Source organism: Cyprinodon variegatus, unplaced genomic scaffold (assembly GCF_000732505.1).
Source record: "Cyprinodon variegatus isolate N-32 unplaced genomic scaffold, C_variegatus-1.0 Scaffold1413, whole genome shotgun sequence".
In the NCBI taxonomy this organism is placed as follows: Eukaryota; Metazoa; Chordata; class Actinopteri; order Cyprinodontiformes; family Cyprinodontidae; genus Cyprinodon; species Cyprinodon variegatus.
Window position 1 is genome coordinate 113,513 of NW_015151866.1, and position 10,405 is coordinate 123,917.

Genomic DNA, 10,405 nt, shown 5'->3' on the forward strand with positions numbered 1-10,405 from the left:
GTTCTTTGACAAACATGGATGCCTCCAGTAAAGCACATTCACATGAAAATTTCTCTGAATTAAAAACACTGATCATTTATTGAACAGGATGGAATAATTTCATATTTAAAGTATTTTTAGAAGTTGGTATTCTGAATATGAGCTGACTTTTCCTTTAAAAAATCGATACTAACAACTAAAAGATCGATATTGCATCAGACAGCGCAAAATCACGATATATCACCAAATCGATTTTTTCCCCTATCAGGAAGGCATAACCAGGAGGAACCCACACAACCTCCTGCAAACCCAAAGGATCTATCAATGGCTCCATCAGCCCAGTGAAGGTGTCGGTTCTGTTAAACTTCCACCATCACAGATGGGAGACTGCACTACATGAGCAAACTGTTCCTGGAACAGCTGAGCTGGGTTTAAAATGTGTTGCCTTCATGCTCAATGTTTCATTTTGCAGCTTTTTCCTCTGAAACGATATTTAAGGAACTTCTACAAGCAGCTGAAGACCTGCTGCCAGCTGGACCGTGTTTTACCTCTTTGTTGAAGCTCTGTAACACCACCAGGGCCCTGTCTTGCTCTCCTGCCTCCATTTGCTCTATAATCCCAGGTAAATCCATGCCGGTGCTGTGATGGGAGAACCGAGCCGCTGTCAGAGCTGGATGCGGTCCTGCTTGGTCCGTCAGGCTGCAGATTATATTAGAGGCTACTGGCTGACAGGGCTGACCAATGACAGCATGATGTCTGCATCCTGGATCCATCAGATGCGATTAGAACAAACAGGATTTGCTCAAATCAAGTGCTGCGTTTAAAGACCCTGGGAAAGACGGAAAACGGAAAACAAACTACTGGGTTATTTTTTCTATTTGCATTTCCTAAAACACTTCCCAACAAAAATAAACAGCGAAACAAGGACTGAATTCTCCCCTTATTTTATACTTGCTTTTTGTAATTTTATTTTATATAATTGTGTTTATTTTATAATTGTTTATCATAATTTTCTTTTTATTTATTTGGTTGTATTTGAATGTTTATGTGAATAACCCTTTATAGCAAGACTACGTTATTTTTCCTTCTTGTGTTTTGTTTTTGTAAATAAATCCATATTTTATATTACACTGTATCTATTTTGGCTGTAAAAAATATTTCAAAAAAAAAATAATAGTAAAAAAAAAATGTCGACGTTCCTGCAATTAATAATGATTCAGCAAAAAATGTGATGAACCCCTAGCCGATGCTGTCATTACTGATTTATAAAACAAATGTCGAATGCATTTATTCATGCTTTACGTTATTAATTGCTTTTGTTACTTTTTTAACCCAAAATATAAAGTTTTCCCAACAGAAATTGGAGATATTAATAATATTTTTTTTTTCAAAAGAAAATAACGAAAATTGAAACGTTTTGAAGCCTTTAATAATGATTTATGATAATAAAAGTGATAATTGAAAGGGTGAGATTCTAAATTAGTGTTGAACATGTGGTATAAAGTCTGGTTTAAAATTCAAAACAAGCCAATCAAGATTAACTCACTCTATCAAAATCACGATAATCTAGCATAAAATAAAAACGGTAATTTGATGTCTTCTGTTCTTTTATTACTGCTGCAGTTGAAAAAAAAAACAAAAAAAAAAACTGGTGAAACATTGAACCGATCGTCATGGCCACCGAATCTAAATAATGCGATAAAATGACGCCCGGAAGCAGCGGGACCTCTGACCAATGACAGCCTTGGGCCCGGTTTGATTGACGTGGATGTGAACCAATAGGCTCGCTGCTTGGGGAACCTGCTGACAAACGTTTCAGCTGTGGTGGGGGAGGGGTGTCGATGAAGTTGGCGGAACCGCCATCTTGAAAAGTACAGTTCGATCATTTACCTTTTCGCGCCCGTTACAATCAGTTTCAGCGCATTATTTCCCATTCAGGAATTAAATATTGTTTCCAGATTTGTATCGGTAAGGCTCCGTGCTGATGGCGGGATAAGCTCCATCCTCTAGAGTCGCCGTTTTCAGCTGCCAGTCGGTAAGTGTCCCTCCGCCTGCAGACGGTTAGCGAGCAGCCTTCAGATAACCGGCTATCGTTGGCTGGCTAGCTCCAAACAGATTTTGCTTCCATGTCAAGTATGGCTCATTAGATAACATTTCACAGCTCGGACTGATGTGGGGATAACGTCATGATAATATCATGGTATTATATTGGAACCGGAACATGTAATGAGATGAAATGAGTGAAGCTGGAAGGAATGGGCTAACTGGTCCTTCTTCCTCCCCGTTAGCCTACTGTACTCGGGTTCGTTAGCCTGAGCCGGTTGAAGCTCCGCTGTCATTAGCGCCTCATGTTAGACGCCGGGATGTATTTTAGGTCTGTCCAAACTGTTAGCTTAATGCTAGCTAACTCCATTTATATCAGGAAGCTCTTCCTGCTGCCTGATTTAGCGGTGCCGTGATATAAGTCACGGTCCTCCGCGGTTTGTCTCATTCAATCATCTCAGGGTTATCATCCAGCTGATTTATAAGTCAGGCTCTGGAAGGAAAATGAGCTGATCCGTTTAGGTGAACTTCATTTCCGCAAAGCGGATGTTGTCCACTTCAGGTCAGCATGTAAACAGCTCTGATTAGAGCACGTCTTACCAGCTCGATCAGTTTCATTTACTCTGTAAGGGTCTATGAACCGGTAAGTTCTTAATGTTCCACCTCAAAGGTTTAAAGTAAAGTGTTGGAAACAATTCAGCATAAATAGAAACCGGTATTCTGGCTTTGTTTTTGTCTTCCTGTATGGGGTGCTGTTGCTTTCTTTACAGTTTATTATTTGTGCCTCAGGATGTGATATTGATGGTGAGGATGGGAATCTGTCAGATGACTCTGACTTTAAATCATGTACTAGTCTTATTTTTACATTTTATCACTGCAGCACTTTAAAAAGGGGAATGTCTTGATAGCTGTACTGAACGAAATCTCGTTTTGTATACACCATGTGTGCTCAAAATGACAATAAAGTCTAAGTGATTCTGTCTTCTCTCACAGGTGTGCTCCGATTTGTTTTGCTTTTTGGTCCAGTGTCTGTCTTTCTGCCCGTCCCGTTTGGCTCTCCTGGAATGGGCCACAACTTCCAAAGACTTGGAAAAATCTCGTTTTAACCTGAGCTCCACGATCTGGACTCTGATATATTTACAGGTAGGCATTGACAGTTCACTGTTTGGTGAGCTCTGTGTCGATTAACACTCCCATTGAAGATGCTGCAGTGTTTGTTGGCCCTGCAAATGTCATCACTAGAAATGTCCGATTTAAGCATCTGCTTATTGAGAAACATAGCGCTGTGGTGCTGTCTGTAGAAAGCAAATGTTCAAATGTTACTAAGTGGAATTGGAGGAGAAAATTGTGGGTACAGGCCATAAAATGAGGACGTGAAAGATCGGAGTGTACTGACAGGGAGCCATCCTGTGATATCACTGATTCAGTTTGTTTTGAACATGCTGATCTGGGCTGTGATAAAGGTCTGACTCGTGCTAGGAAATGTAGCATGATGTTCATGTTCTCTGTTTAAAAAATGGGTTTGGGATCCTTTTTTTTTTTTTTTCATTTAAGGAGAGAAGAGTGAAATAAAGCAATTTTTTAATGAGGAACAGAAGAAGAAAAAGCATAGAATGAGGTAGCAGTGGGAGGAATGAGGGACAAGAGGAGAAATCTAAGCAGGAGGAGAAAAAAAATCCTCCCTGGAAAGTGCTGTCAACAGGGTTCATCCAGAGTCAAATATTTTCCTTCATATTAGGGCTGAAGCAATGAATCACATTAATCCCGATTATTTGATTATTGAGATACTTGTGAACAAATTTAGTAATAGATTAACCGTTAACTGGAGTATCGAGATTCTAAAACGTGCCTTTAGCTGACAGAGCGACCCACTTAAAGCAGGAATTATACCAAGATTGTAAAAAAAATATATATTAACAATTTGCATTTAATAAAAAAAAAAACCTCATCTTTCATCCATCGATCTGCACTAGTTTTAGTTTCACCTGGTTTGATTTGGTAAAATGTCTTCTTTAAGGAACCTTTGGCTATCCGATTATTAATCATTAACTGGAGTATAGAGACTAAAACGTGCCTTTAGCTGACAGTGACTCACTTAGAGCAGGAATTATACCAAGATAGTAAAAATATATAAACATTTTGCATTTAAGGAAAAAAATAATATTTAATGAAACTTTGGCTATTCAAATATTAATCAGTTAATTGTAAAAGTAATCAACAATTTGATCAATTTGCTAAATAATCGTTAGTTGGAGCCCTACTTCGTATGTTCAGAGCTAGTTGGGTGTAGTTTGTCTAATTTACTGTTATTTGGGAACATCGTCTTTTAGTTTTAGGTGTGTTTGTCTACTCAGTTTGGACTTGAACTGAGAATGATGAATTGGGGGGATTAATCACCTGTTCAAACCTCTGTTTAGCTTTTAGCTGCACATAAAAACAGTTTTATGCTTTATAAAACAAATATTTCTAAAATGTTGCAGGGGAGGAGTTTCATAGACTCTGCAAACAGTTTTTAGAAGTTTACAGACATCTGCTGTCGGCTTTCTTAGCAGCTCTTCTGAGGCTTTTATGCTGATACTGAAATTATGAGTCAACCTAAATTAAGTTAATCATAATAGAAGTTTTGTTAAAGTTGTCCAGTCCTTGCTACTTTAAATAGATAATGCTTATATTGCATTTTACTTTTGGTTTAATAGAAAATGTTATTGACAACCAAACGGTAGCAGAGAATACTTCACATTACTGTAAAGCTTTAAACTGAAAGTAGCAGTTTAGGAGCTACAGGAGGGGAAAACGGCGACAGGCAAATTTGAACCTTGCAGCATCCCCTGCTAGCTTGACCAGCCTTATGCTGCGTTCACACCGAGGGCAGCTAGCGCGACAGAAGCAGCGAGTTTACATGCAAAGTCAATGGTTGACGCGCGTCAAGGCGCAGCAAAAGGTCCCGCGGCGCGTTTTGAGCAGCAGGCGCAGCGCGTCTGAGCAGCTGAAGCAGCGCGTCGGGCGCGTTTAAGCATCTGACGCGCCGCAAACGCGCTGCTGCTCGAGATGGAAAAATTGAATTTTTGCTGCTCCACGCGCCGCGTCAACCAATCAGAGAAGCTGATCTGGGAGCTGGCTGGGAGAGAGACACAGCGCTGATGACACAGACCGCTCTGATTACTCCTCTTAAACAGTTTATTAACGCATAATTAACTTAAAATATATACATCTGCCGGCAGAATATTTTCGCTTTTATTATTCTGGTGCCTGCAGATCGGATTATTTAGATGAAAAACACCTACCAGCCGCCGCCGTAAACCGCGAGGAGGCGACCCGGCCAGAGGCTGCTGATGAAGGGATTCGTTCTGTCGGCGCACCGCTGGTATGTGGGGGTCTGAGCGGCTCCGACAGAAATAACATTGGGAGACAGGATTGTAATCTGGATGAACTGACTGCACTGATGAAGTTTTCAGGTGTATTTTCTCACTTAAAAACATATTAAAACTACTTTATTCCCACTGATCACAGCAAATATAGCTGCAAGGCAGAGAAAGGATAGTGAAGCTCCGCCCAACGCGCGTCAGAGCCACTTTTGCACCGCGCAGGCAGAGCAGCAAAGCTGCTTCAGCCGCGCGTCAGAACTAACTGGTACAAGCAGCAAAAATGAAGCAGCAGACGCGATTTTGCTGCTTTTGCAGCGTCCGGTCTGAACGTAGCATAAGAACTAGCAGCCACCTCCTGCTCAGTCCTAGCTCAGGGCAGCGTGGACTGTCCCACCTCTGTGGGAGGAAGAACATGCAGACCCCAGGCTGGGATTAGCACCAAGGACCTTTTAGTGCTTAGAAGCAGAGTTAAGTTTCTTAGAAAAGAAGGATATAAAACTTTTGTGTTTTTTTTTGTTTTTTTTTTTCATCTTTGCTTCATAGGCACACATTTAGGTCTCTCTGTGAATCTAGGACTTATACTAACCATTATTTTGCAAATCTATTGATCTGACGATCATTTTTTCGATTAAACAGTTAATAATCAGATAGCCAAAGGTTCTTTTAAGAAGAATTTTTACTAAATTAAACCAGGGGAAACCAAAACTTTTCCGCTTGAGGGGTTCTGGATTATAGAGCAGATTGACAAAGGAAAATGTTTTTTTTGTTGTTTTTTTTTTTTATCTTAAAGACAAAATTTTTATATATATTTTTTACAATCAAGTGGGTTGCTCTGTCAGCTCAAGGCATGTTTTAGAGTCTCTAAACTCCAGTTGATGATTAATCAATTAATTAGTTGATGATTATTTAAATAATTAAATAATTCAGATTGTTTGTCTAATCCTGAAAGTAGCAAACTTCCAAGTTCTGTTTCAACTTCCACAACCTAAGGCTTTTTATCACCATGGGGACCAACGTCTTACACATGTACAGCTGCAGAATCCCATTTATTAGTATTACTGGTAGATATGGGTTAGCATAGCCTACCTGATGACCTCAATTCACTAGAACGCGAGTACGGATTCGTGTTCTCGCCAAGTGTGTTCTTTAAAAGAACCCAGGAAAGTCTGGACTCTGGGAGAACGAGAGCACACAGAATAAATCTGGGTCAATTGGAACAGAAGCGTACTGATGACATCACCACATTCAAAGCTAGTCTGGAGCTGTTTTTCACCTCCTGTTATTAATAGTCTCTAGATAATAATAAATTATTACTTTTTTCATCTAGGGGTGGAATAATAATGAACACAGTCAGATAAACACAAATCAAATGAACATTTTGCAAAATAAAACAATCAAACCTCCATCAGAGCCAGCGGTACTTCACACACAGCTATGCAGAGAGAGGGCTGCTGCAGACGGGCTAACGTTAGCCATGGCTGCTACAGTCCTCTTAACATCAGAACTGTTTTTAATCACGCACTGAATCAAGCCGTTTTTTGTTTACATTTAGCCCTTGATTTTACGTTGTTACATCATGTTCTGCTCTCCCATATGAGTTTTGTGTCATGTGGAGCTGTTTTGAAGATATTCCGTTAGGTTATATCCAAGTAACGTCTTCCTATGGGCAACGACTTGAAGGCACAAACTAAACTGTTCATAATTTATTCTTTATNTTAAATAATTCAGATTGTTTGTCTAATCCTGAAAGTAGCAAACTTCCAAGTTCTGTTGTTTCAACTTCCACAACCTAAGGCTTTTTATCACCATGGGGACCAACGTCTTACACATGTACAGCTGCAGAATCCCATTTATTAGTATTACTGGTAGATATGGGTTAGCATAGCCTACCTGATGACCTCAATTCACTAGAACGCGAGTACGGACTCGTGTTCTCGCCAAGTGTGTTCTTTAAAAGAACCCAGGAAAGTCTGGACTCTGGGAGAACGAGAGCACACAGAATAAATCTGGGTCAATTGGAACAGAAGCGTACTGATGACATCACCACATTCAAAGCTAGTCTGGAGCTGTTTTTCACCTCCTGTTATTAATAGTCTCTAGATAATAATAAATTATAACTTTTTTCATCTAGGGGTGGAATAATAATGAACACAGTCAGATAAACACAAATCAAATGAACATTTTGCAAAATAAAACAATCAAACCTCCATCAGAGCCAGCGGTACTTCACACACAGCTATGCAGAGAGAGGGCTGCTGCAGACGGGCTAACGTTAGCCATGGCTGCTACAGTCCTCTTAACATCAGAACTGTTTTTAATCACGCACTGAATCAAGCCGTTTTTTGTTTACATTTAGCCCTTGATTTTACGTTGTTACATCATGTTCTGCTCTCCCATATGAGTTTTGTGTCATGTGGAGCTGTTTTGAAGATATTCCGTTAGGTTATATCCAAGTAACGTCTTCCTATGGGCAACGACTTGAAGGCACAAACTAAACTGTTCATAATTTATTCTTTATAGTACGCCAGCATTCATAACATGTAGCAGAATCACTGTCCCCCAGACATCGGCCATTATATCTTTTATATTTATATTTTTTTAAAACAAAGCTGAGTGTGTATGACGTCATCCACGCGCGCCGGCTACCATTCATTCATCCTCTCCGCTGAACTACTGCTAGTTTTCCTCACATGCCTGGAAGATGTCTAGTGCTACTACCACAGGTGATCTCGCTCTCAGAATGTAATTGAACGATTCAGATTAGCTAGAATGAATAGAACGGGTAGAGCGTAGCCGCATGTGGCCCGGGCTGCCTGTCACAACTCCAGTCCGGCGTACGGATGACGTCATACACGCTCTGCTTTGTTTTAAAAATATATAAATCTGGTCACCCTACCATATCAACAATTTAATGTTTCAGTGAGTGAGTGCTTGTTGCTATGACACGTCTTTGCTCAGCAGCTTTGCTCGTTGTAAACCAACCAATCAGCTCACAGCTCATCTAAATATTCGTGATCATACCATAAAAGGAAGAACACCCGTCGTTTCATTCTAGGACTTTTAACCAGGCTGCATTAGGGCTCATAGAACAGCAAATATACCATTTTCAGCCCAACCAATGTTACACACCCTATTCAGAGACCTTAAGGACCAAATACCCTATAGAATCATTCTATCATCCCTTAAAAAAATTACCTTTATTGAACAACGGCAACAGAAAAGATAACTTTTTTTTTTTTTTACGGCACTAGTGGCTCGTTTTCTATGGACAGTAGGCTGACAGGAAAGGGGTCTGAGAGAGGGGGAGAGACATGCAGGAAAGGACCACATGTCTCTCCACGGGCCAGATTTGAACCCGGGTTGCTGGCGTCGAGGACTAAGGCCTCTGTACCTGGGTCATGTGCGCTAAACACTGCAACACCTACAAACCAAGTAAAGAGAACTTTTAACTTAATACTCTGAGCGCTGTGAGCACTAACCTGGAAGCTGCTACTGCCGCAGGGCATGCTGGGACAGCTGTCAGTCTGGAGAATGGACAAGTCTGCTCTGATGCATGCTGGGTAAAGAGGGAGGGGCCAGAACAACATCCGGGGACGTTCTCGGTCTGCTGTTCTTGTGAATTGGAACGGCACTAGGGCTGAGACTGATGACGTGACACGAGGACACACAAGTACACATAGTGAGAAACGGCTTTAGTGTTTTTACTGACGGTCAAACGTAGGAAGAAAGCAGGCGGCCCAAACAGTTGGCAGCACAGGAACAACGAACCTGTGAGGATTTCTGCAGCATCCTGTCTTTGATGTGAAGTGTGTTTGAAGAAGTGGGCTGATTATTTTACTAAAAGAAAATCCTCCAAAGGTTTCTGATAGAAAAAAAACGCAGCCAGAGGAGGATTGTTTCCCTTCTGCTCATGTTGTCGTCCTCTGTTGGTTCATAGATCCACCATGTTTTGGAAATTTGATCTCCACACCACATCCCACATCGACACACTCCTGGAGAAGGAGGATGTAACCCTCACAGAGGTGATGGATGAGGATGACGTCCTGCAGGAGTGCAAGGCTCAGAACCACAAGCTGGTCGACTTCCTCCTGAGACCACAATGCATGGAGGACCTGGTCACCTTCATCACGCAGGAGCCCAGTGCTGATGTGGAGGAGAAGGTTAAATACAAGTAAGGAAACCGCTTACAGCTTCCCCTCTGACGTTTGAGCCTGAGAACAGCAGTGATCCTGTTTTTATAATCTGTCAAAGGCATTAAAAGTTCACACTGTAAACATTTTAAGAGTTAATTTATCAGCACAGATTGTTGGATCTTTATTAGTCAATGAGGAAAAGTGTCTCAAGTCTAAAGGGCCACGTTTGCTTTCTAGGTATCCCAACATATCATGTGAGCTGCTGACGTCAGATGTGAGCCAAATCAATGACCGGCTGGGAGAAGATGAGAAGTTGCTGATGAAGCTGTATGGGTTCCTGAAGAACGAGCCCCCTCTGAACCCCCTGTTAGCCAGCTTCTTCTCCAAAGTCCTGTCCATCCTTATAGGACGCAAGCCTGAACAGGTAAGCCTAACAGCAGAGTCTGTGTGTTCCTCTAGACTCACTGTGCTGCATGTTTATGATGTTTCTCTGCTTCAGCACACCTAACTACTGTCAAGCAGAGCCGGTTAATCTACTGTCAGCTGATAGCGGGCGTGTGAACGCTGGGAAACATGGAAGACATGCAGGGCAGAGAGCCAAAGTGGTTCCTTCAGGGATGCTGTCCTGCAGGTTTTAGAGGTTTCCTGCTCCAGCACAGCAGATTTCCATTGATAGTTTATTAACAGGCTTTTGCTGAACTGCAATCATCAGAATCAGCTGTGCTAAAGCAGAGAAACCTCTAAAACCTGCAGGACAGCGGCTCTCCAGGACCCACTTTGGAGATGCCTGATCTAGAGGTTTGTTTTCTAAGCCATAAGAAGCCTTTTGTTTGGGTCACTCTATAAGCCTGGAACTCAACGCTACTCCAGACATTTTGAATTGAA

The 10,405-nt window shown here is 41.3% G+C and overlaps 2 protein-coding genes across 9 annotated transcripts in view; one reads left to right on the top strand and one right to left on the bottom strand.

Moving 5' to 3' along the window:
• Positions 1 to 1,662, bottom strand: part of LOC107103286 (synembryn-A-like) — a 25,771-nt gene extending 24,109 nt beyond the window's left edge. The window contains exons 1-2 of the mRNA XM_015402929.1: positions 1,526 to 1,662; positions 528 to 808 (exon numbers count right to left, since the gene is read on the bottom strand). Coding sequence (XP_015258415.1) covers positions 528 to 752 — 225 coding nt within the window. The 5' untranslated portion in view covers positions 753 to 808; positions 1,526 to 1,662. The remainder of the gene's footprint in view (positions 1 to 527; positions 809 to 1,525) is intronic.
• A 125-nt stretch (positions 1,663 to 1,787) lies between these two features.
• Positions 1,788 to 10,405, top strand: part of ppp6r3 (protein phosphatase 6 regulatory subunit 3) — a 32,396-nt gene continuing 23,778 nt past the window's right edge. For all 8 annotated transcript variants that reach the window (XR_001482171.1, XR_001482172.1, XM_015402932.1 and 5 more), the window contains exons 1-4: positions 1,788 to 2,014; positions 3,016 to 3,165; positions 9,325 to 9,558; positions 9,758 to 9,944. Coding sequence is in view for 6 of the 8 variants with exons in the window: in XM_015402932.1 (XP_015258418.1) it covers positions 9,332 to 9,558; positions 9,758 to 9,944 (414 nt within the window). In the remaining 2 variants the exon portion in view is untranslated. The remainder of the gene's footprint in view (positions 2,015 to 3,015; positions 3,166 to 9,324; positions 9,559 to 9,757; positions 9,945 to 10,405) is intronic.